This window comes from Lampris incognitus, chromosome 19, assembly GCF_029633865.1.
Source record: "Lampris incognitus isolate fLamInc1 chromosome 19, fLamInc1.hap2, whole genome shotgun sequence".
In the NCBI taxonomy this organism is placed as follows: Eukaryota; Metazoa; Chordata; class Actinopteri; order Lampriformes; family Lampridae; genus Lampris; species Lampris incognitus.
The window spans coordinates 20,455,038-20,481,419 of record NC_079229.1 but is presented as its reverse complement, the minus strand read 5'-3'; the positions used below and the strand labels follow the sequence as shown (position 1 = coordinate 20,481,419).

The window sequence follows — 26,382 nt, the reverse complement described above, 5'->3', positions numbered from 1 at the left end:
TGAGTCCTCAATATGGGAAATGTAAAGACGGAGGGAGGGGAGGAATTCATTTTAACTTTGCCTAACAGTGGAAGAACAGGGAACTGGGGTGAGGCCTGCATACTAGAATGATCCTATGTGAAGGTTGGGTAAAACTCTAGATGGCATTTGGTAACCACCGAGACAGACCTTACTGTTTCATGACATATCAGAACAAAGGGGTGCCTTCAATCACATTTTTTTAAGATGAGAGGACATTTGGAAGTTAAAATAGCAAAATCAGCAAGTAGCTTTCAAACAAATGTCCACTCAAAAGACAGTCTTTGACAACACATTGGACATTGGATATGCTCATGACATAGGACTGTCTTGGGCCATTCCCTTAAATATTCCTGGTGACACTTCAATGGCGATGGAAGTCAAGCAGCTGGATAAATGCAGCTCAGTGGAGTAAAACCAGTGGAACTGAGAATCTGCTTCTTCAGAAACCCACCACAAACTGCCTCTCCGTTTCTTGGGGGGCAGAAAGTCCTGGTTGTGACCAGCATCAAGTACCTAGGCTTTCACCTGGACTCTAACCTCAGCGGGGACACTCACAATGAACAAGTAGGGTGGAAAGCATCTAAACGGCTCCGCTTTCTGACTGTTCTAGCCAGACACAGCCTACCCTGCAAGGACCTTGTTGCCATCTACACTGCTGTGGTCAGGCCATGTCTGGCAGTGTCCTTCTGGTGGAGTGCAATAAAAGCCAGGCTGCACTGCTGGAAGGGTGCAAAAAAAGGGCCTTCAGGATCATCTCCAGAGGCTGCAACCCACTACCGCAACTCCCATCTCTTCAGAGCAGAAGGGAACAGGCAGCCCATTCAGCTGGCCAAAGACATGACATATGTACAACATCCACGCCATGACTTGCTCCCACAGACAACAGCGCACAATACAAACAGACTGCTACAGAACAGCAACAATGTTACACACCTCCAGGGTAGAGCAACAGGCTGAAAGCAGCAACCCTGCCTACAGCAGTCAGACTGTACAATACAGAACTGAATGGAACAGAAGATGGATATCTGGTGTCTTTGGGGTCTGTTTTTTTTGTGGTCTGTTTGTGTTATACAACAAACAGACAAAAAAGTAGTAGTAGTAGTAGTACGTGTTGCATATTGTTTTTATGGTGTTTTAAAATGTATGCATGGTTGTATGTAACTGTATGGTTGTATTTGTAAATGTGTATGTATGGGTATGAACACATGGGTGCATGTACGTATATAGATATATGTATAGTTTTATATTTTTTATGATGTACAATTATTTATAGATATATTTCTATTTTATTAAAGTAAATTCTGCTTCTGTTGAGTTAACTGTGAGCGTGAACACTAATAAACTCAAACTATGCCTCAATCCTAAATACAAACTTTCCAGAAACCATCGCTTCATGTTAAAACACACCTGAAGACTCTCAGTTACAGAGTGATCCATTAAACAGCAGTGTGGTGAACACACCATTTAGCCTTCAATGACCCATCTGCTACAGAGAAGGAACAGCCACTCTGCCCAAAAACACATCTGTACAAGCCAGGCAAATTCCCCTTCAAGGGCAACAGCAGAGGATTTAATAAGCACCCGCAAGCTGCAACTGTTGCTTCTCTAATCAAATGTGTCAAATGAGGCAAGGAAGTGTCTGAGGCATTGGGCTGGAGTAACACAAGCCATTTTCTGCTGGGATGAGGTGTGTATGGGGGGACGGGTTGATGAATGAATGCTGCTTTGTGGGAGACAATGTCAGAAGAAGACAATCTCTCATCACCAATATGACAGAGTCTGATGGGGGATTTTTCTCAGGAGAAATGGCTGAAGCGGGTATATACTGGTGAAAAAAAACCCCAAATGTGACAAGAGTCGAGGGAGAGAGGAAAGGAAAAAAGAAAAGGAAAGAAAGGGAAAAGTGAATTGAGAAGGACTAAGAACAGAGAGAAACCAGTGATGCTCATGAATAACTTGCCACTCCATTCTTTCTTGTATTTAAGTACAGCAAAACATACTTTTCCCTTTCAGATATGAATAGTGATTGTACAAAACCTCAATCCACGAACATATGGCTAAACTACAGTGGGTACTGCAGGCTCTGCATTTTCACAGGAGCTAAACTAGTAAGAACTTCCTACCTGCATTTGTTCTGTTGAACTGCTGCTCAAGTCGTCCCCAGACTCTGAGTCGTTCCGCAGCTTGTTTGACCCTTCTCCTGAAGGTGGGGTCTTCTCACCATCGGGGCTCTTGCTGTGGTTGTTACCCACTTTGAGTGGGGGTGAATCTGCTCGTGTCCTCGGCAATGTGGAGTTGATGGCGTGGTGATGGTTGTTATTGTTGTGGAGGAGGACCAGCTCCGCAACTACCTTGCAGTGGTGCGGGCTGCCCAGATTCTGGTTGGCATCCTTGGGCAGAACAGGTGGCGTGACGCGGTCTGAGGACGGTGACGGAGTGGAGGAGGGTGACGGGCGCCCAAAGCTGGTCATTTCCTGTTGGGGCCTATTGAGGTTCTCATTAGACACCCGGCAGATATCCAGAACAGTGGGTTTGGCCTTTGTAGGGGGCTTCTGTGGGGGCATAAGGGCCCGGCGCACCTCCCTGACATACTGAGCCGGCACGTAGAAAGGTTTAGTGCCCTCCTCTTTCCTAACCTGCCACCAGTCCTCATTGGTCTTCCTCACCAGCATGTAGCATTCTCCTTGGCGGATGGTCACCATCTTGTCCTTTGCCTTGTACTCATAGTCATACTCCACCTCGATGTAGACCTGGCCAGGGGCAATGGGCAGCCCCTCTCTGTCAGCCATGACTGCTTAGAATGACTGTTTGCACTCTGACCTTAGCAGCCCGGGCCTGGAGGGATCCTCATGTCTGACCGTAGAACCGCTAGGCTGCATGAGATGGGAGAGACAGGGCAAATCTTCTGTTAGAAATCCTATTCTAAACGGCACAAACTCAAGAAACAGCAAAATATACCAGACCACACAAACAAGACCCGCCAACCCCACCCCACCCCAAAAGCCATGAGACTCACTACATTGAATGAAACGCAGTCTTTTAAATTCCACCTTATTACTCATCAGCACAACAAACTGCTAGTACAGTCAGACACAGCCTAGTGCACATTATGACACGAACGGTAGTCAGACATACTGCATTAGTAAGTACAGTAAGCAACAGCCTGGAGCAACTCCTCCCTCTCACTGCCAAAAGCCTCAACAGTCATTCAACACAGATTGCTGCGGTAACCGATATGACTGCATAGGATATCCACCTCAGCAACCTGAGCCACCTTTTACAGAGCCGCAAGTGACATGACCCCACATGCTGATCCGAAATAGAGTCCAATGATAACAGAGCAAACAATGGACTCCCTGAAGTTTCATTTCCGAAGGAGACCACGTCTTAAACTAAAGTTATCTTTGCTTCTCAGGATCCCACACAGACATTTTACACCATTACTCATTAATACAGCAACACCGTATTGTCAGAAACCTGTAGAGGCTGGAGCTGGGGGATGTAAACTCCCTTTTCAATGTGAACATTTAGCATGAACAGTATGTAGCATGTGCGAGGACAGCTGAGCCCTCCCCTTTCCTGCCCAGCTTGTTTTTGGGATGTGGTGATGGCCTGTCACTGATCTGTCTGTCAGAGTGAAGCCCCCTGACAGCTAACCTAAAAATACTGCCGCTTCCAAGGTGCAGGGCTCCCCCGCTGCTGAGGAGATGCTGCCGTGCCGCGATGCTTGCATATCAAATTCTCATTTTTTTACCCCCTCCGTCCCCAAAATAGCAGCCAGCAGGGACTGACATCCTGGAAGCAAAGGCAGTAAAAGCAGGTGCTTTTAGTGAGGCGTGAGAACATGCCGCCGCACATTTCTATAAGGGGCTCCCTCCTCATGTAAAAGAATATGTACACCCACATTTAACCTCAAGAGCCAGACTGACAGCTACAGACCCAGAATAGATTCGTGGTGGTAAGAGCAGTCTGGGCCAGTGTAGGAGAGACAGCCCTTGGGGAACAATGAGACAAAGTAGTGTTGGGGTACCTCGAAAATTGTCTTAGGTAATGATCCTTCGCCATAGCACGCATACACGGTTATGTAACGCCGGGGCTTTTAGAGAGTGGTGTGCATGTGTGTGTGCATCTGCGCCTGATCGTATTCTGGGCCTGTCCCAACAGAAGCCTTCAGTCATGATGTCAACACACACACTCACTCACTCACACACACACACACACACACACACACACACACACACACACACACACACACACACACACACGTCTTTGTGAATGGCTGTTTGCAAGTCTGAGAGGACAGTAAAAGAACAGACTACGATTTATCACTCAAAGATAGGAGGCGTGTGTGAGTGAGTGAGTGAGTGAGTGAGTGAGTGATTGTTGGGACTCAGTCACGCATCCTTGTATCACACCCCCAACACACACACACTAACACAAATCAACCATCCACCCTCCACAGCAGTTCGCGCCGTCACCTTAAGTGCCAGAGGTGCGAAGCCAGGAGGACACTGGTGTCTGCCAAAGCTTCTGTCACACGTGTGATAACTTTACAATATCAATGGTGTAGCATGACGGCGGCCGGCGCGCAACCTCCTTACATGTCGGTACAATCACAATGAATTTACAATGATGGTGTTTTACGAAGTCAAACACATCTGTTAAAATGGACTGTCACTATGCCAGGCCTGTTTAGTGGCTGGTGGCTAGTGTATGGGCTCAGATAAAGGGCAGAGTCACTAGTAGGTGACATCATGGTACCACGATGTGCCGCGTTGTGATAGGAGCGTGAGAATGCCAAGAAAGGCGACTCCAGAGTAGCCGGTTAAACAGATATGGGCTATCTGTTGGGTCTACAAGTGGTGACTGCCTTATTCACACCGTCGGGGTCCGGAAGTGAAGGAGGCACTCGGCCTTCAGATTACTGTTCCAAAATAATTGCACCGGTATATTCAAGAGCTGCATGTCACTATAAGATGCGGTTGATGTCAAAAGCACTGATTGCTAAAATGGCGGTTTTGGATAAAGTATTACATCACTGCTCACTACATAGATATTGATTAAATCCCAATTAGCCAACATGAAATGATTTGAATATCAATATTATTCAAAGCCAAACTTGGAACTGTCTCAACTACTTGGAGGTTATATCATCTTACGGCCGACACAAATCTACATCCTAGCAAATCAGCGAGACCGAGAGCAACCTCAAAAACCAGAAAGGAGCAGTTGTGTGGCTAGGGATCAAGCATTACATCATCTACCTTGGCAGAGCCCCACAACTGAGTCACCCCACTTTGACCAAACTACTGTAAACCGTAAATGAAGACTGACTTCTCAGACATAATACAGGTTAGAGTTACAGCTTGACTCTGTTTTTACAAGCCCCCCCCCTTTCCTCAATTCCCTTAACCTGTACAATGCCTTTTATTTCTGCAGAAGTCTGGCAGAAATTTCATTGCACATTAATTCCCTTCGCTGCATGTGGCCAGAACAAAGTCAAGTCTCACAGGAGTACTCAAAACAGCTTGTTGCTCCGTGAAAATTGAAGTGTGGTGCTTATATATACAGACTGCTCTCGAACAGATCAGCGTGGCGGGAACTTAAAATTGTCAGTTTTGCTATCCGTCTGGGGCATTTAAAGTTGTTTTAAAAAGATAACAGCTGAATCCTGCACCTTCTTCTTCCTCTTCCTCACTGTAGAGGTTGTTTGGGCCCCTAATGCCCTTCAATATCAAATTCAGTGCAACAAAGTAAGAAAAGAAAAGGAAAAAGAAACAAGGCTGAATTCCATACAAGTATGACAGCTAATCATGAACAATCAGTGCAGTATAATATTCAAAGGTAGTCTCATTAATCTAGTCACCGTCCCACACCATTAACTATCACAGCCTTCTTGCAGCACACCACAAATCCTGTCGCCCCTCCATTGCTCATACATTGATCTGCACTCGCGTTCATATTTTAACCTTTCATATTAGATTTTTACTTTAGATAGTATCTAACCTTATCTTGCTACTTCTCTTATCTCGTTGTGTGCATGCAGGTATGTCATGCAGAGGTTGGTTTGTGCTCCCTAGTTTCGCTGGTGAAATTGCCTCTGACGGAAAATAAAAGAGTATGATCGTGTAAAGATCACCACCTGTGCTTCTCTTCCCACACATCTGCTGCCCTGGCACGGATCAGCAGAGAAATACCGTGATGTTCCCAGCGCCTTTGTCCGGCTGCTTCATTCAAAACACATGTCGCCAAGCATCCATTTCAACGTGTACTACTGCTGCTGCTGCTGAGGTTCACCTCATCTGTGCAGATGTTTGCTTGACTGGATCGATAAGGCAACGCGTACTGGTGGATAGGGAAAACCCTGTCCCATTGAAATTATGCAGCTCAAAGCTTGAAAACAAGGGAGATTGCCCTGGGGAGCCTCTCAAAGAAAGCCCGGGTTAGGGTCTGCCCCGCGGGCGGGATCTATATGTACGTAGGTGGGGGGCAGGGTCCCCTCGGCTGAGATCCCGAACAGGGTGCTGAAATACAACAAAAGACTTCAACCCACAGCCCTAATCATTTGTGTATCAAAAGACCTCGACATTACCAAGTGCTGCCAAAAGCGAGAGACGGGACCGCGTCTGTGGCACAGTACCGACAAACCCATACCGGAGCACAGCCTCACAGAATGGGGGAGGCACTGGCAACACACAAGCAGAAATAGAAGCTGAACCAACCTGTGGGTGCACGGCCCCGATAATTAGCCCCGTTAACCACAGAGAAAAAAGAAGAAGACCCGATCCTGTCACGCACACTGTTTAATCGGCTACGAAAATCCCAAATCGGCGTCACCCAGTAACAACAACAACAAAAACAAGAAGGTATTATTTAGGATCGTTTCAGACCTGGCGGACGACCTGGTGAAAACAGCCCCTTTACAGCCTCTTCCCCGCGGCGGAGCGTCGCAGGTTCATGCGGCCACAACGGTCTCGGCGGCAGCACACAGACGAGGAGCCGCCCGCCCGCCCGCTCGCTCTGCCCCGCTCTGCCCCGCTCTGCCCCGCTCTGCCCCGCTCTGCCCCGCTCTGCCCCGCTCTGCGAAACTGCTCCTGCGCTCGGCAGCCGAGGCTCCGAGAGGACACCAGTTTGCCTTTCCTGCAATCACACGTCGAGGAGGAGGAGGAGGAGGAATGGGTGGGTGGGGTAGACAAAAACGACACGGACAACAAATACAAACCTTAAACACCGGTTCGCATCTCTCTCTGAGCGAGGGGAGACCGGCTTAAGCAGCTGCGACGGAACTTCCTCCCTCCCCCCCCACCCACCCGCCACCACCAATTCAGACGCCGAGTGCTCCTCACGCAGCCCGCAACCGAGGGCAGAACCAGCGAGTTTGTCCGCTCCCGATTCCCCCGCCTCGTCTCCCACAAGACCACCCCGCCCGGCTGCACCTTCAACCCCACCGCCGGCACGCCCCCCTGTGGTCAAATGCCGTATGGTTCAAATCCTCGCAGGCCACATCGCAGATACTCTATTACCCCCCACCCCCATCACTTCCCAAAGCATCGTTTTCGTTTTGCATTCACACAGTCCTTGATTTCCATGCATTTCAGTGCGAAACGCAAATCAGCCTGCAGGGACACGTGCTTTTCTTCATCCATTACAGGAAACACAGCCGCCTTTAAAGTTCTGTTATTGTTAATGACTGATACTGCGTCAGTGTTCACTGTGATGGATTACCTATCTCAAGCAACTCTCAAGGGGACTTCCATACCCTACTGAAATGACGGGAAACCAATGCTGTCTGTAAGGAATGAAAAAAAAACAATTTAAAATAAATTGTAAAACACAATGGTATGCTTTGAAAAATAGTGTGGAGTAATTGTAAAATATGCTCTATTTGTAGTATAAAAAAAGTAAAAACACCAGTATGGGCCTCTGTTTTCTGGAGCCATTCAATGTGACCACAATGTCTGCAGCCAAGCATTCCCCCCCCGCCCCCTCTCTGATTTTCATCTAAATAGTTGTGAGTCATAAGATACACATGTCAGGCGACAGACATGGATGCAAGTCCATGAATACTGGGATGGCATCCAACGCTTTATCTGTGCCCCCGTCCATAGGGTTAGTGGTTGTGTCAGGAAGGGCACCCGACTAAAATTTTGCCAAATCAGTATGTGGATTGACAAGACCATACCAGATCTGTCGAGGCTCCATACTGGATTGATCAAGGCCCAGGTTAACAACGGCCACCATTGGTGCTGTGCCCTCACAGGGAAACAATGGAAACTGTAAAATCCGCTGTGGTGACCCCTTGAGAAACAGGGAACAAGCCGAAAGAAGAGGAGGTGGATAAACATGTAATTAACATGTACATTGTTTATATATTTGCCTAGCTATGCCCCTAACCTACAAATCATCACAGCAGGGAGCTTTGTCAGCTGCACCATGAGAAATTTTGTATTTAGATGATTCAGACATGAAGTGATTATTGCAGTGGATTTTCCTCATGCAGACAATAAAACAGCAAGTTTGCATAGCTGCATTGTATTTGCCCTTCCTGGTCACATTTTATTCACATCCAGCCCCACTGGGTGTTAGCAGTCATTTAAAAGCACACCCTGTATGCTGGTTGAGTGAGAGGCCGAGGCATTCCAAGAAGGAACATTATAACCAAGTATTAGAGGAAAACAAAGACAATATCAAGGGCAGATGGAAAGTATTAAATAGCATCATTAGAAATGGATCAACAAACACGAGTTACCCTCAGTGTTTCATGGACAATGATAAAACTATAAACAATATAAATGATGTGGTAACTGGGTTTAACACATTTTTTATGTGTGGGACCAAAACTGGCCGAAGAAATCGATGACCCACAGCCAAAAGAGGTGGAAGCTATTGAGGATTATAGAGATAGAATTCAAAGCTCAATCTTTCTGAGACCTGTAGAAGGAAAGGAAATCACTGATATTGTTAACAAGAGTAAGAACCAAATGTTGACTGACTGGAATGGAATTGATATGACTGTAGATAAGAAAGTCATTGATGGTATTGTAAACTCACTGACTTACATTTGCAACTTGTCTTTCAAATCGGGTACATTTCCATGCAATATGAAAATTGCTTAAGTTATCCCACTGTATAAAACTGGGGATAGACATCACTTTACCAATTACAGGCCTGTGCCCTTACTTTCCTAGTTCTCTAAGATTTTGGAAAAACTGTATTGCAAGGTTGGATCATTTGTATAATTAATAAAACATAAATTGCTGTCAGACAGTCAGTATGGGTTCATATCAAACACATCGATATCTATGGCATTAATGGAGCCAATAGAAGAAATAACTAGTTGTATTGATAACAAGAAGTATGCAGTGGGAGTATTTATAGATTTTTAAAAAAGTGCTTGATACAATTGAACATGAAATATTACTTGATAAAATTATAAGGTATGGTATCAGAGGGGTGGGGCTAAATTGGCTGAAAAGTTATATGGGAAACAGAAAACAATTTGTGCAGATAGGTGACTACAAATCAACATGCATCGGCATTACTTGTGGAGTCCCACAGGGGTCAGTATTAGGCCCTAAATTATTTGTTCTGTATATCAGTGCCATACGTAAGGTATCAAGTCTATTGAAATTCATTTTATTTGCGGATGACACAACCATTTTTTTGTCCTGGAAAGAATTTACAGGAGCTTTCGGAGTTGATCACAGCTGAAATTAAAAAGTTAAAAATTTGGTTTGACAGAAACAAATTATCATTAAATCTGAACAAAACTAAGTTTATATTTGAAGTAATGAAATATTAACATGGAAAGAGTATATGAAAATACATTTCTGGGTGTGATACTTGACGATAGAATCTGCTGGAAACCTCATATAAGATTTGTGAGAACAAAAATGGCAAGGAGCATTGGAGTTCTGGGAAAGGCAACGCACATTCTGCAACATAAAGCATTGTACATTCTGTATTGTTCACTTGTATTGCCATTTTTGAATTACGATGTGGAGGTATGGGGAGCACCTACAAAAGCAACCTACAATTATTATGTGTACTACAAACAAGAGCACTAAGGATAGTAAACAATGTTGGATATTGGGAACACACTAACAAACTGTTTTTAAATTCATGGACTATGAATTTCATGGACCTGGTAGAATTTAAGATTGCACAAATGTTGTACAAAGCAAGATATAATCTACTTCCTGGCAACATACAACAACTTTTCAGATAGAGAGAGGAGGTTCAATCTAAGAGGAACATTGAATTTTAAGAAACACTGTGTTTGCAAAAGTAGGTGTATTTCGAATTGTGGGGTAAGTTTGTGGAATGGTTTAGATAAAGAACCCAAGGAAAGCACAAATTTAAATCAATTCAAACAGAGGGGGGACATTTTTTTTTAAAGCGGTACAAGGATGAGGAGGAGGTTTTGCTCCTCTCATGGCAATGACACCTATGGTGGATGCTGTTGTTGTTTTTGGAAACCATTGTTACTGAGTGGAGTAATTGGCCAAGTACAATTGGGGAGAAAAAGGGGAGGAAATCCACACACACACACACACACTCACACACACACACACACACACACACACACACACACACACACACACACACACACACACACACACACACACACACACACACACACAAAAGAAAAGAAAAACTAAGTTTATTATTTAGGTTTATTAATTGAGCATTCGAGAGGGGGCAGGAAATTATAAGTAGTAACTTCCTCCTGCTCCTCTTTGAACATATAATATTTTTTGGATTCTCTACTGAGAAGCCTCTATTGAATTCTTTGGTTTTATTTTTATCATTTTGTTGCTGTTGTTGTTGTTGTTGTTGTTTTGTTTTATTCATGCTTAGTGATTTTTTTCTTTTATTTTGCATGTTCGAAATAAAGACATTTGATTTGATTCTGACATTCAATAGATGCCATGAACCAGAATATGGGATGAGACGTCACTAGTGTTTAAAGTGCAGGAGTGATGTGGGTCGTCACAGGCTCATATTCCTACTTCATCCATTGCTCACAAAATAAAGGATCGTCAAACGGTTTCTCTTTCAGTACTTTATTCGAGTCAGTTCTAGGGTTAAAAACTTAAGGACAAAGGCTACAGAAAGCACTTGTGGTGATGCAGTGTATTTCATTGGGTCGCCGTTGCGTTGTGTGAAAGTATACTCATGCAGTACAGTGGCAACTTGGACAAACTGGCTCCAGCAGGTCTGCAACCTTATTCTAGACTCAATAATAATTCTGAATGTGTCGGCAATTCTTCTGTTTTAATAAGTTTTACTCATTTTAAAATGAGGTTCCACCTCATGATTTATGCTTTTCAGTTAATTAATCTTCACAATAATGGGTCAATGTTGCACTTGCTCAATATTGCACTTGTATATGCGTCTGTTACACGAGCACTGAAGTTACTACAATGACACTGACAGATACTTCAGAGTTGGTACAGACAGGGCAATGCATTGGGTTATTCATTTTGTCATGGCAAAAGGTAAGAATGACAGGTTCAACTAACCACTTGAAAAAATACATACAACAAAAACAAACAATAAATTAAGCAAACCATCAAAAACGTATCACAACTGAACAGCAGTTCTCACCTAAATCCAGTCAGCAATAAATAATATTAATATCCACCTCCAGTGAATATGATAATTTCCTGCTTGGAAAAGATGATCAGTTCCCACTGTCCTGCATGGTCTTAGCTCTATTGTCATTTTTCTGTCTGTCCCAGTTCCTGCTCCCAGCACTAACATCTCTGGGACTGGACAGGTGCTTCATCCCAACTCATACAGATATCCTGGTTAGGTCAGAGTGCAGTTCAGCCATTATTGATACTGTGATGTGGTGCACTGACACAATATTTTGTACTTGATCTGACATGATGCAGCCTCATTTGTCAGTTTTTCCATCAGATACAAAGGTTATTTTTTCTATTTTGAGTGTCAACTAAACTAAATCTACCAGTCAATCTACAGTGCACTGTCCGACAGCTGTGCTTAAATTTTACAATTTAAAGAAATATTAAAGGCAGCTTTACAAGAAACAAGATCGGCACGTTCACTTTACTGTACAATACACCGGTCGTCTATCTTTATGTCCAGAATGAGTCCATCAGGATCTTTAGTCTTGTTAGTTTCTCTGACTTTGTTTTGCTCTCCTGACACTTCCATTCATTCACCCGTGCCCTGTCCACATTAACATGCCCAGAGATGTTCAGTTGTGTGCTTTAAACAGAGAACATCATGTTAGTTTGTGTGTTCATTTTAGTCAGTTGCCAGGGCAGAAATATTTTTCTATTGTTTGCTAATCCCCTTTTTTTGTGATAAAAGTCACAAACCATGGGAGGCCAAAGCATGAAAGAGAATTTGACATGTGTGTATATACAAACGCCGATACTGAAACAATCGATCCCGGTGATAGTAGTGCAAAGCAAACTTCTGCTGCTTTCTCCTCTTGATAAACACATCTTGCCTTCAGCGGCTGTGGAGGGAGGAGAGATAAGATCAGGAATCAAAATCAGTTTGATTTGCCAGGTAACTTTTCACGTACTAGGAATTTGACTCAGTGAGTCGGTCAGTGGGACACTTCGGCATACCACGCAGTTTATAAAGTAATATGATCATATATGGACATGAGTTTGAAGATGAATGGAAGTACAAAAAGGGCGACATCACTCCCATTTGTAAGTTTAGTAAAACACTGGTCATGCTGACAGTTCGTACCTTTTGGACATTTTCCAAATAAATGGTTTGTATTCACATCTGTAAGATGTGCGTCGCTGTAACAAGGCATCACCGGCAACTTGACAACATTAAAACAAACTCAGAGAGAAGAGTACCTGCTCTTCTATTGCTAGTTGTTGCCACCGCCTTTGATGCCTGTGGGCTGGTTGTTCTGGATGATGTTTGCCCGGTTGATACCCGGGTGCGTTGGAGCAGCCATCAGCAGTTGGCCTGGCCGAATGGGCTTGGCTGAGAGACACACAGACGGATACCATGGGTGATATAAAGCGGGATAATAGGAGCCTACTTGTTAGTTCATTCTAATACAAATACAAACACTCACAGCATTCAGGGTTCCTATACAGGCGCCATTTCAGATTTACATACTTGTTCAAGACCTTTTATTGGGGGCGGGGGGGGATGTCCCCCCCTTTTTCTCCCCAATTGTACCTGGCCAATCACCCCGCTCTCTGAGGTGTCCTGGTTGCTGCTCCACCCCCTCTGCCGATCCGGGGAGGGCTGCAGACTACCACATGCCTCCTCCGATACATGTGGAGTCGCCAGCCATTTCTTTTCACCTGACAGTGAGGCGTTTCACCAGGGGGACGTAGCATGTGGACGGATCATGCTATTCCCCCCAGTTTTCCATCCCCCCTAACAGGCGCCCCGACCAACCAGAGGAGGCGCTAGTGCAGCGACCAGGACTCATACCTACATCCAGCTTCCCACCCGCAGACACGGCCAATTGTGTCTGTAGGGATGCCCGACCAAGTCGGAGGTAACACGGGGATTCGAACTGGCGATCCTCATGTTGGTAGGCAATGCTATCCGGACGCCCACTTGTTCAAGATCTTAATTCAATGACAGTTTGCAAATACTTTAGTTAATGGTCAATATGATTTATGCTGATCATTATAGACACTACAGTTAACCCACTCTATGGATGAGTATTTTTTTCTCCTATTTTCTTCCGAATTGTACCCGTCCAATTACCCCACTCTACTGAGTCGTCCTGGTCATCCCCCGTGTTGGTAGGCAACGGAATAGACCGCCACCACACCCGGACGCCCTGTGGATGAGTATCTTGCACCAAGTTTTACAAAATATATGTTGACAGGGGGTTAAAACTATACAATGTGTGGCAATCTAGTAGACTATTGTGACTTAAAAATGCTAATTTTTTTTCATTGATGACTTGAGGACCTAAATAAAACCCAATTTGACTGTGTTTGTACATGTGGGGTTTGTGAATGTGTATGTTTGTCTTGGAGTCTCCACGGACCTATCTGAGCTGAGTTTCTTCTGCCCATGTTCTTGGGCTTGACAGCATCCTTGATGCGGTCCATCTCCTGCTGGTACCGCTTACGGTCCCGCGATGCATTTTCTTTGGCTTCCTTGAGAGCGGTCTCCAAGGCTTTGACCCGCTCTGCGGTGGACCGCAGGCGTTTCTCCACTTTAGGTATCTCACAACGCAGGTCAGCGTTGTCACGCACCAGCTGAGATGAGACACAGACAGATGGAAAGAGAAAGAGAGTTAAGGAGGGGAGAATTTAGCCTCGTGCAGTTAAAACGCTCATTCGGATTTCACTTCCAAACCAGACCGACTGACTGCTGCTCTGAACGGGGAGGAATCCCGGTTGCCTGCTGTTACCTGCTTGTGTACTTTGGTGAGTTGCTCCAAGTTGTTCTCCAGGAAGGAGATTTTCTGTTTTTGGGTGGTGCTGCCTTCTGTGTCATCTGCGTCTGTCTCACCACTCTGTTCAGACACAACACACACACACACACACACACACCCTCTGTTTAACTCCACTCTTCCGAGCTGTCCTGGTCGCTGCTCTACCCCCTCTGCCAATCCGGGGAGGGCTGCAGACTACCACATGCCTCCTCCGATACATGTGGAGTCACCAGCCACTTCTTTTCACCTGACAGTGAGGAGTTTCACCACGGGGACGTAGCGCATGGGAGGATTACACTATTCCCCCCAGTCCCCCCGAACAGGCGCCCCAACCGACCAGAGGAGGCGCTAGTGTAGCCCACCCACAGACATGGCCAATTGTCTGTAGGGACGCCTGACCAAGCCAGAGGTAACATGGGGATTCGAACATGCGGTCCCCGTGTTGGTATGCAACGGAATATACCGCTATACCACCCGGACACCGGGTAACACCTATTTATAAACACCAATAACGATGCATGTTTTACCACTCAAGTCATTCATCAGTTTTCCCTCATCTTATTCCACACATTACATTCACATTTTTTGGAAAAAAAAAGAAAACATGTACCTGTATTTACAGAGATTTACTTGACATCGGTGACAAAAAGGAAAACAAAACTCTTAAACCTTAAGGATACCATTTGTGACTAAAAGTGATAAGCAGTAAAGTTTGGATGGCTGCATCTCCAGCAGACGTTATCTCTGTGATCGAGGGAAGCCTGCTTTGCCGAGGCTTATCTGGTGAGCCCTGGCCTGGGGGCTGGAGCTGAACTCCCTACCAAGGATTTTGATCCCTTATTTACCAGCAGCTACCTTTGAAGAATCAGATGGCCTACTTAGTGCAGTTCTTTTTTTTTTCTTTTTTCTGGTCTTCCCAGGATTCATTAAAATGTAAATGTGGTGCAAGTGAAATGGGAGGCGGCTGGCGGAAAAGGGAAACCACGGGGGGTGTTTGTTTCTTTCAAAGTGACGACTGCGGTCGGGATGAGAACAGCTCATGTGGGGTTGACCCAACAGACACACAAACAGGATTATATTACAAAAATATGACTGACTGGCTAATTACAGCTTAAAAATATCACATGCCATTAGTGTCCAGTCAGCAAGATATGTTGGCCGTAGTACTCATTCGCACGTGTAAAAGGCTGCATCTCTTACTGGATGTGCCAGGCTGTCAGGCCTTCCTTGTAAAGGATCATTCAGCTTTTTACAATCTGGGTTTTATTTTCATACTTTTTGCCATTGTGTATATCGGTCATGATATTCTATTCACCAGCTTCATTTTGGAGATTTTGGGTACAGTACTACCACCTACAGGATGTTGTGTTGCTATAAAACCCACCGAGGCAAATTTGTAATTTGTGATATTGGGCTATACAAATAAAACAAACTTGACTTGACCACTGCTGGACACAGCTTTACAATGGCATCTTATGGGGCAAATGAACACAAGCCTTAATCCTGTCCTTTCAACAACATCCATCCATCCGTTATCCAAGCCGCTTATCCCAACAACAACAACAACAACAACCACAAAACCCTAGTGCCTCAGTTACACAATGTACATGACTTCCCATTATCAATTACTTTTCAGTTGCGCTGGCTGGGTAGTTTATCAATGTGTACTACTACCTAGTATATTGAGTAAGATGGTCATTCTTGCAAGTTAAAACAAGAAGTTACTCAGAAAGGCGATAGACTATTGATAATATTGGACATTTTGTGTAGTCACTTTTAACTTGCACTTTCATTTTAACTTTCAAATATGTGGCTTCCAAATAAGGGTTAAATTAGACTTGTTGAAGCATGTCTGACGCTTTCGTTCTGTTGTGCCATAAGACAACATTGCAAAGCCGAGCCAAGCAGTGGTTCCATATCCAAAATCACCACAACAGAGCCAGTGAATAAAATGAAATAACCAATATGCATGATGGCAAAAACTACAAAATACCCAGATTGTAAAAAAAAAAACAAAAAAAAAAAACAAAAACAGAATTGCCCTTTAAGATAGTTAAGAATGGTGCATTTTTACCTTCTTCACCTTAGCTCTCAAGTCCTGAACAAACAGCCTCCTTAGGTTGTGGAGGGTCTGCAGCTCCCTGGACTGCAAAAGACATGAAGAACCTTATCAGAAAGGAATGGCAACACACAAATGCATACGTGAACATTAAATACATGCAGATCTGTGAGCAAGCACACGCCAACAGCTCACCACAGTCTCCTCCAGACCCTTCAGGTCCTGTCTGGCCTGATCACTCCTTTCCTGCAACACCCTGTGGACACAGATATCCTCATAATGAATCAGAGACCATTCAGGGGGAAAGCAACCATTTTTATCTTCAGAAAAAGGATGTAGTTGCACATTGCAAAAAAAAAAACTATCAGGATTAAGGTTACTTTAGATTAGATGTAGCATCACCAGTAATTTTTGACAAGTCTGACCAAGTTTTGTACTGGCAGCAAATTGGTATCAACACATACGTGAGCTCATGTAGCTTACGGCTCTTCTCCTGGTCAGTAGTTTTAAGCTTCTCATGCTCCACCCTCAGCCTCTCCTGCTCCAGCATGATCTTCTGGTTCTGACTGAACACATGAGAGGGAGATTTGTGGTTCATTTACCAACAAAGCACTTGTATGTGTGTGTGTGTGTGTGTGTGTGTGTGTGTGTGTGTGTGTGTGTGTGTGTGTGTGTGTGTGTGTGTGTGTGTGTGTGTGTGCGTGTGTGTGTGTGTGTGTGTGGCGGTGTGGTCTCCTACTCCTCCAGCTCAGTGATGAGTTTTTCCTTGTTGTCCAGCTCATCTCTCAGGCTGCTGATCTGTTTCTGATGGCCCTCTCTGTGGGACTGGATTCGCTTCTCAACAGCCTCCTAATAAACATACGACTAGTCAGCTCTAGTCAAGCATACACTAGTCAAGTGACTTCACGACATTAAGAACTTGAAAGTCTATTGCCAAGCTTACAAGAGTTGGGCAATAACCAAATTCAAAACATTCAATGCTAAATCCAATGTAGATAAAATGAAATACATTAACTTTCTGTAGCAGCCACCTGAGCCACTCTTTATTCCCTCACCTTGTCTGTAATGCATGACTGTGGCAATGTCATGTCATCGCTTAGCATCTTAAGATTCCTTTAAATAAAGACCATTTTTCATTTTGAAGTGTTCATAATTTTGAATTAATAATTCCACATATGGTGTAATTTCCTAATTCTAATCTAAATATATTTCTACAAAATGATGGACTTTTAAAAATGCTTTTTCTCACACCACCCAGCTATGGGTAACTAGTTAATTATATCCCGTCGTGTTAAAATAATGTTTTTAGAGGAGATTTTGACCACACCTTGACTTCATTAGCAGATTGGATCTCATTCTCCATTTCCGTGGCATTGACTTTCTCTGGAAGAGGAGAGGGGGAAAAGTCAATTCACTTCAAAATTAGAGGGTAGACGTATCTGCAAAATCAAAAGAAAACTTTCTGAGGTGGGAGATAATGGGGTTCCTCTCCTTTCCCTCCCTGTTTGGCTTGTCAAATTCCCAGTTCTCCCAAGGTCCTGCCATTGCACAACCCCCTCTGTATTTTTGAAGGGTATAAACTAAAATGTGCGTCCTACGATATATACAGGTGGAGTTTCCAAGCGTAGGTTGCCATTCCTGCCGGGGAACATAACGTGTGGAAGGTCAGGTTATTTCCCCTAGTTGTGCAAGTATCCCATCACATGTAGGTGCCACTAATTCCTCTGGTGGGACACATAAACCCCACATGTATCAGTCTGCTGTGCCATCCTGATCACCAAACTACATTACTGTATTATTTATCATCTTGGATTAGAACTGAATTGAATGGATCAGGAACTGGAAGCTATATTATCAAGATAAAACAGAATTACAAGACTATTTGTTAAAAGAAAAATACTCAGATAGCAGTGTACAGTAACTATTAGCTGTGCTCACCCTGAGTACTTATCTTAACCAGCTCTTCATTAAGAGAATCCACATTTTCCTCCAGCTGCCTCTTCTTCTGCTCCAAGTTCTGGAGGTTCTCTGTCAGGGACTTGATTTTAGCTTCATGCTGCAAGGACAAAGAGAGAGAGAACAAGAGAGAGAGAGAGAGAGAGAGAGAGAGAGAGAGAGAGAGAGAGAGAGAGAGAGAGAGAGAGAGAGAGAGAGAAATTGAGAGAGAAAGAGAAAGAAAATACATGACTGTGAGATGACCAAAAAACCAAATGCAACAACAGAGTACAATGATATTGTCACATGCAAGAAAAGCTCAAACACACCAAGGACGGCTGCCCTAGATCTGGTATGGGATGTTTGGGATGTGTTAACAGGAAATCTATCATTGTAAGAAATCTACTCCACCAGTCTTTGAATGAGAAACGGACTATCCACTGAGCATCTGAACCGAAAATTTTCTTCAAGACCTACAAGCTTTCCTCTTCAAGGCCACCTTTAATCCTTTAAGAGGTCTCGGTGCTACTTTGCAATGAATATGAAATGGTGCCTGATGTTACTATTGAGCTTGAGCCTCTTAATGCGATAAGATGCACCTCCATTAAATGGCCTCGACTTGACATGCATTCTTGACTATGATATAATCAGCATATAGCGCTCTGGGAACATTCAAATGTACCTGCTACTTGCTGACTCCCGCAGTCACTTTGGATAAAAGTGTCTGCTGAATGAGTACATGAATGACTATATGCAAATGCAACATAAACCACCTCATCTTATTAATAAAAGCTTTCTGATTGACAGCTACACAATCTGCACTTTTAATTATTGATCCAACGTACCAGGAGTGTGGCAATATCTGTCATAAAAGCAGAAGCAGTTGTAAGCTAAAGAATAAATGCCTGTGTCTCCCTACTCACATTTGGAAAAATGATTAAAAAAAAAGGGGTGTAGATGTAGAAGACAGTGATGGTGGTGTGGGTTAGACTGAAGGTGGCAGTGTTGTAGTAGGATACCTCACCCCAGCTTCTCGAAAGGCTACCCAGAGAGTTTAGATGGCCGACACCGGCGTCTCTCTTTTCTACTCATTCATATTTTACAGGTCTAATGTAATTGATACCCCTATTGTAAGTAGACATTTCGGAGAGGGTTGATTGCAATGTGTGTTTTCCCCTAGACATCAAAAATAGCGTCAATTTTCTCTTGTAAAGTGGCCGTGGGATGCATATTATTTTTTTGTTGAATATGTTTAATTAATCACGTTTAATCAGTTTTACCAACCTAGCAACATTAGCAACACTCATGTACTTGTGCACATGAAGTGAAATGAAATGCCGTTTCCCCCGGCCCACAGCAGTGCAACATACAGACAAAAACACATTTACATAACATGTTTTCAGCTCAAAAAATGTAAAAAAAAAAAAAAAGAAGAGGTTTACTGGAAATAAATGTGTAAGAACATCTCTTTTCACCTGTGAGACGAGTAACTGGCAGGCAGCGAGCTCCTTCTCATTTTCCTCCACCTTATGGGTGCTCTCGGCCTGAGTGCTCTCCAGCTGTTTACTGCGCTTCACCATGCTCTTAACCTCCGACTTCATCTTGCTGATATAGAGGCGAGCTACAGTGAACTCCTCGTCAATCAGGCCGGTGCTCTCTTGTTGCTAGAAGAGGGGAAGAATGTGTGTTAGGAGCCAAACATGTACTTCCATGTTTTCAGCATCATTTAGTACTGTGGCCTACGGCACATGGTCTTTTGCGGAATGAATTACCGAGTGTTCACACGCACCTTATAGTTACAATCCTGCAGACTGACATGCAAATGTCTTTTTTAATACTATCGCTTATGTATTCAAGACAATAGCTAATCTGTGAATATCCAAATTGGGAACACCTTTGCAGTTACTCATTTTACTGGTCACTGTCAGGTAGGACCTTACTGAGAAAAATTATACAGCATTTTACATTTTTAGAGTAGCAGTCACATGTGGAAGAGGAAGGCAGTTAGCAGCAAGTTTGGATAGGGTGCTCATATGTTGTGGTTGGCTAACAAATGTAAAAGAATAAGGTCATAAAGATCTTTACTACATTATGAATAGTTAAAACCCAAACTCCACCATGGCTACCAGGAATGGGGCTGAAGAAACAGTAATGCCAACTATTTTGCTTTCAAATGGAGCTGGAATTTGGAGTAGTTCAACCCCACTGCAATAACCACACATCATCATGAGTGTCAGTAAGTAAAAAAAAAAAAAAGGCAGTCTTCAACATTGTGTTATCAATAGTCTTCAACAGTGTGTTTGCATGCAAATCAAAAATTTGATTGTAATGACACTGAGGCAATAAATTGATCATTGCAAACACCTTAACCGAACTACCTTATTCAAGTGAAGGTCAACACAAGTGTAATGCGGTTAATACTGCAAGAGTCGAGTTCAGTTCAAAGTGAACTGGACATACGCTCTAGTGTCTTGAAACCCAAAGAGCCTTATCTTAATAATACAGCCCAGGTAAGAAACCTTAATGTCGTTGCTGCCCACGGCGATGCCTATTTCAGCCAGGTCTTTCAACAGTGTGGACATCATCTCGGTGACCCTCTTCTTCTGGTGGTTGGTCATCTCCTTCAGTTTCTGGAGTTCTGAATCGATGGAGGCCAAGGAACTCTAATGGTGGCAGAATCACCGGGAATTAGATAATTTACAATAGTTGAAGATGTTTACAGACTATGTAGTAAAATCAGAATTTTGCACTACCATTTCGTATCATTACTTTCCAATTTAACCAGACCTACTGAAACTCAAGCCTTTAACACCCTCACCGACTTCTGGTTAAGCTCCTCACTGAGGGCTTCGAACTCCTTGGCCTTGTCCTCCACCTCCTGGCTCTTCTGGTCATAGTTGACGGCAAGCTCCTCGAGGGCCTGGAGCACCTCTTTCACCTCATCCTTGGAGGCTTCATTTTCCGCCAGCAGCCGGTTGAGCTCCTTCTGCAGGTTGTCATGGTCCCGGCGTGATGAGGCTAGAAGCTACAGGAGAAGTTGGGAAGCAGAGAAGACAAGAAAGTGGTGTTTAGTGAAAATCTGATCTCACAAAGGAGAAAAAAGCAGAGAGCATGTGTTGATACTTTCAAAATACAAGAGCAAAAAGCCTGTTATTTTGCATCAAATAATAGACAAACTGTGCGCCCTTTTAATAGCGGACTAAACTGTATATATTTGTTTCCACTAAAAGAGCAAAGGCAAAAGTAGGGGATAACAAACCCCATAACCTTCCACAAAACCCACAGTCGTCTAATTAAAACCCAGAGGTGTTTAATATGGTATGAGTTTTCCTATTTCCCTGTGCTTTGTGTGTGTAGGTCAACACCCTGACAAACTCCTGCTGGGCCCCTAGTAATCTGCTAACAGCTGTCAGACTGGACCTGCGCCAACAAAAAGCACTGGAGGGCTTGGCGGTGGAGGTAGTGGAGGGGGTGGTGGGTGGGACTCACCTCCTCCTGGTCCAGCATCTGCTGATTTAGCTTCTCCGCCAACTGACTCTGCTGGTTTATCTCGTCATCCTGAAATAAGGAGGCGTAGTAGAGGGGAGAGACAGGAGAGGGAAGAAATAGACGATCATGAAATAGTGATATGGGAGAAAGAGATCAGGCAGACAGAAAGCTGTGAAATACAGAATATGACAGAGAAAGAGAGCTCAGCCTTGATGATTTTGTGCTAATAGGAATTAAATTGGCCAAGCAGATTGTATCATTGAATTTCCAAGGGCTCACTTGGATTTTCTTTTTCTGTACTGGTCATGAATATATCTGTCTTATGGGGCAGAGTCCGATGTGAACACTGGGCTTCATTTGCTACTGGGACCAGCCACATGGAATATTCATCATACTTGTAACACTGTAAGGTACTGTGGGTAAATGCAATACTCGAATAGCATCTGTATGGCACTTGCGGATGAGAAGGAGGGGACAGGATACCATAAAAGTAATGGTTGCAGAAATGATAGGATACAGGCAAGATATTGGAAGTCAAAATAAGAACAACCTGTTTGACTAAACAAGTGCGTAAAGTGCAGCTCCTTTCACCTTGTCATCAAGTTCTTTGTAAAGCTTGGTCAGCTCTGCTTCGCATTTCTGCTTCTCAGCGTCGGTGAGCTTGACCCCAGGAAGGGCTGCAAGGGCAGGGGAGGGGGCGGCCTTGTCATTGTTGAGCCCACTGTCCAGGGCCTGGACCTCCTCTTTGGCCTTCTCCTTGTCAAACTGTTCCTCCACTGGCACATTCTCGCCTGCAGGGGGCAGCAAACACGAGGGAGTGAATCAGACACTGGGAAACTCATACCGCAAATCCTTATTTCCCTGGTAACTGGACGTCATCATAGAGCGAGAGATATAGCAAGAGAGAGAGAGAGAGAGAGAGAGAGAGAGAGAGAGAGAGAGAGAGAGAGAGAGAGAGAGAGAGAGAGAGAGAGAGAGAGAGAGAGAGAGAGAGAGAGAGAGAGAGAGAGAGAGAGAGAGAGAGAGAGAGAGAGAGAGAGAGAGAGAGAGAGAGAGAGAGAGAGAGAGAGAGAGAGAGAGAGAATGAGAGAAAGGTTTGTTTATCCTATGTCCTGTGAGACTTAGTCATTCTCCCAAGCCAGGCCCAATGTAGTGTTTGTAACAAAATCAGAAGCACCTCCAATAAAACAGGCTTGTGATAGGTCTTGTTCTTCAGGTGGAAACACAGACATACATCTATTGCAAGAAACATGCCAAACAACAGACCAATAACACAGCAAACTCCATATAGCCTTATAAACTTTTGAACTGTTGCACAATGGCAATATTCTTTAATGACAGGCCAAAGGGGACTACTATACAAAGAAAGGGCTCTTTCTTTGGTTTCATGAAATAAGACCACCATGTCGTATTGAATCCCAAGATAGAACCAATGTGATGCAGCTCTAATGAGCTTGAGATTTGACCTCTCAACAGTAAGAGCCTTTGAGTAATGTTTGACTTAAATGATTTAGTGGCCCTCTCTAACTACTTGCAAACCAAAATGAATGTTGACCATCAGTTAGGACCATTAGTTCATCTGCAATCAGAAAATGGATGAACCTAAAACCAGATTTTCTACCTAGATGTTTTCAATATATGAAAGAAGAAAGAAGCTTGACGGGAAGGATATGATCCATGTTCAACTTCATTAACTATACGCTGGTAATGTGACTGTTAAAGGAAAACTTGGGTTTTTCTTAACCTAAGCTCTATTTTGCAATCATTAGGAGTCAAACCAAGTGATGAGTAGCAGAATCTTTTGAATTGATTCGGTATTAAGCAAACTTGCATCAGCCGACTGCTGTGCATCAAGCTGGAATATAACCCTTCAAGGTAACAGCATTTGCCACATAACATCCACTAAAAGAGCTCCTTTTTGGCATGAACAGGCTCAGAATATCTGAGATGTTCCATTCCATTCCATCCATCTATCCATCCATCTATTAATGGAATCGCTTAGCCTGCTCTCTCAGGGTTGCGGGGATGCTGGAGCCTATCCCAGCAGTCATTGGGTGGCAGGCGGGGAAACACCCTGGACAGGCTGCCAGGCCATCACACAGGGCCAACACACACAAGCACACGCACACACACGCACACACACACACACACACACACACACTTTTATCTTATTCATATCTCATTCTTATCTGAGATGTGTGTCTGGAGTTATTTGTCTTTCAGACAACGCTATGCTGTTACTAACACAACAAACTTTCTTAGACACTTCTCTCCAACTTTCTCACATTTCCACTGCTGTCTCCCTGCAACAACTTACTTCTCAAAGGATTACAGAGTGAGACTTCTGCTCCAGGTCAGAAATGGATTGATATCCATCTAATTCCATGATTGATATTGTGGCTAAGGCTCTTTATAGGCCTTTCTGAGCCTGTTAGCAGCAAAAAAAGAAAAGAAAAGAAGGACGTTATTTTAGTGGACATTATTTGGTGAGCAAAAGGATTACATTGCAGCTTGGTGCACAGCAGTTGGCTGATGCTAACTTACTTAATACTGAATCACCTTAAAAGATTCAGCCATCCATCACTCTGTTTGACTCCTAACAATAGGAAAATAGAGTTTAGGTTAAGAAATACCAGAGCTTTCCTTTGAGTGGACCCTATAACAGTGAAATGATAGAGGGTGCTCTACAATGGACAATATGCGAGATGCAAGTGAGTTTGAACTTGGTATGATTATTGCCTCTCAGAAGCAGTTGCCCTCCTGGGATTTTAGGGAACTGAAGTGTCTAGAATTGATCCAGAATAATGGCAATAGCAGTTTTATGGATGAAAACTCCTTGTTCAAGTCCTGCGCAGAGCTCAGATCATAACCCCTTGAAAACCTTTGAGATCGGCGGAAAAGGATGATAACACCATGAATGTAATACCATCTGCACTAATGATATGAGACTGAGGTGTAAGCATGGACCAACATCCCCATGCAACATGTACCCTGTGGTTAAATTATAGGCCTTAGATATATTATATTGCACTATTAGATAAGAGTTTGGCCTATGTTCGTTATTTTGTTAACCTTTTGAATATAAATATATTATATTGTTGATATTGTTCTGCAAAACAGTTGTTTATCAATGTGAAATGCATTTACTTTTATTGTTGAAAACTTACCATTGTTGTGATTGGTTGGCTGTGGAGAGAATAACTTACTTTGAATGTGATTGGTTGAGACGGCAGCGGGGAACGTCAGCGCGAGCAGACTGAACTGGGAGAGAAAGGAGGTCACTCGTCCCTTGTGTGAGCAAAACGGAGCAGTTTGATGTCGAGTTGTTATATGCTATGTTGCGGTGAGAGAAATGTAATTGAAGTTTAGTGAACAGTGATGTGTGCGGGTGTCTGACCGAGACCCATCCCGGGAACTGCTTGTGTGGACTGGGGAGACAAACTGACTACTCGTCAGTCCCATATGTGGACCCAGCGACGTTGCGGAGCGAGCTAGCCAGTCGGTGTTCGTTGCTAGCACAGCAAGACGCGCGAATGGACTGGATGCGGTAAGGGGCTCTCCCCCAAGTGAGTCGGGCCGTCTTCTAGTTTAGCGAAGTAACGTTATCAGTTACAGTGTAGTGTTGTGTTCATGCGACCGTCGAGGAACGCAGAAGGAGTCGTCTGTTGCCGTGTTGTGCTGCCGAGGCGAGCGCACGGTTCGACCGTGAGATTGTGCTAACGGCTAACTAGCCAGTTAGCTAGGAGGGCTGCCGGCCTGACGTTTGCTGCTGCACTTCGGTGGGAAGCGCGAGACGAAGAGGAGCATTCATTGTGAGTACAAGCTGGATGTGCGGGCTCCCAAGGGGAGCGAAGAGGGCTGGTTAGGGCCCCAACGTACCCGATAAAGAAACAGGCCTGCAACTGGGGGTTGACTTTCTTTTTATTTTTATTGCCGGCTTAGTTATAGGGTTGTCGAGCTGTATGCTAATGTGTTGGTCTGATTCATTTGTGTGTATATGAATGCAGATGCTTGTTAGCCATTGAGGCTTATTACTTTCATTCATTCTAATAATTGTTACTCATAATACATTTGTATATATAATTCTATGTACCTGTGTGAGTGTGGATTATTCATGTGTGTTTATTCCTGTGGTGTCTAGGCTATGGTAAGTGACATACGTTAGCCTTAAAAGGGCTGTCCACCCTATTTTTACAACCTTAAAGGGTTAGTCCACCTTTTTACTGGAAGTAACCTAGTGACACCCAGAGATGTGTATACCATACGATATAACCTTAAAGGGCTAATACACCATATTTTAGAACCTTAAAGGGCTAGTCCACCGTTTTAATATAAGTTACTCGGTGACACATTGAGGTGTCTAGACCATGTTAGATTGCCTTAAAGGGGTCATATGACATATTTAAGCGCCTTAAAGGGGTAGTCAACCTTTTTAGTTGGAGTTACCAGATGACACTGTAAGACATTT

General features: G+C 43.9%; 2 protein-coding genes across 2 annotated transcripts in view; both read right to left on the bottom strand.

Moving 5' to 3' along the window:
• arhgap12b (Rho GTPase activating protein 12b) overlaps positions 1–7,031 on the bottom strand; it is a 59,851-nt gene extending 52,820 nt beyond the window's left edge. Inside the window, exons 1-2 of the mRNA XM_056299021.1 lie at positions 6,912–7,031; positions 2,145–2,894 (exon numbers count right to left, since the gene is read on the bottom strand). Coding sequence (XP_056154996.1) covers positions 2,145–2,810 — 666 coding nt within the window. The 5' untranslated portion in view covers positions 2,811–2,894; positions 6,912–7,031. The remainder of the gene's footprint in view (positions 1–2,144; positions 2,895–6,911) is intronic.
• Positions 7,032–12,886: 5,855 nt separating this feature from the next.
• Positions 12,887–26,382, bottom strand: part of LOC130129586 (kinesin-1 heavy chain-like) — a 41,075-nt gene continuing 27,579 nt past the window's right edge. The window contains exons 12-25 of the mRNA XM_056299178.1: positions 22,506–22,705; positions 21,915–21,983; positions 21,244–21,450; positions 20,945–21,088; positions 19,901–20,089; positions 18,429–18,546; positions 17,818–17,873; positions 17,230–17,339; positions 16,955–17,056; positions 16,686–16,746; positions 16,506–16,577; positions 14,408–14,512; positions 14,039–14,252; positions 12,887–13,005 (exon numbers count right to left, since the gene is read on the bottom strand). Of these exons, the coding sequence (XP_056155153.1) occupies positions 12,887–13,005; positions 14,039–14,252; positions 14,408–14,512; positions 16,506–16,577; positions 16,686–16,746; positions 16,955–17,056; positions 17,230–17,339; positions 17,818–17,873; positions 18,429–18,546; positions 19,901–20,089; positions 20,945–21,088; positions 21,244–21,450; positions 21,915–21,983; positions 22,506–22,705 (1,766 nt within the window). The remainder of the gene's footprint in view (positions 13,006–14,038; positions 14,253–14,407; positions 14,513–16,505; positions 16,578–16,685; positions 16,747–16,954; positions 17,057–17,229; positions 17,340–17,817; positions 17,874–18,428; positions 18,547–19,900; positions 20,090–20,944; positions 21,089–21,243; positions 21,451–21,914; positions 21,984–22,505; positions 22,706–26,382) is intronic.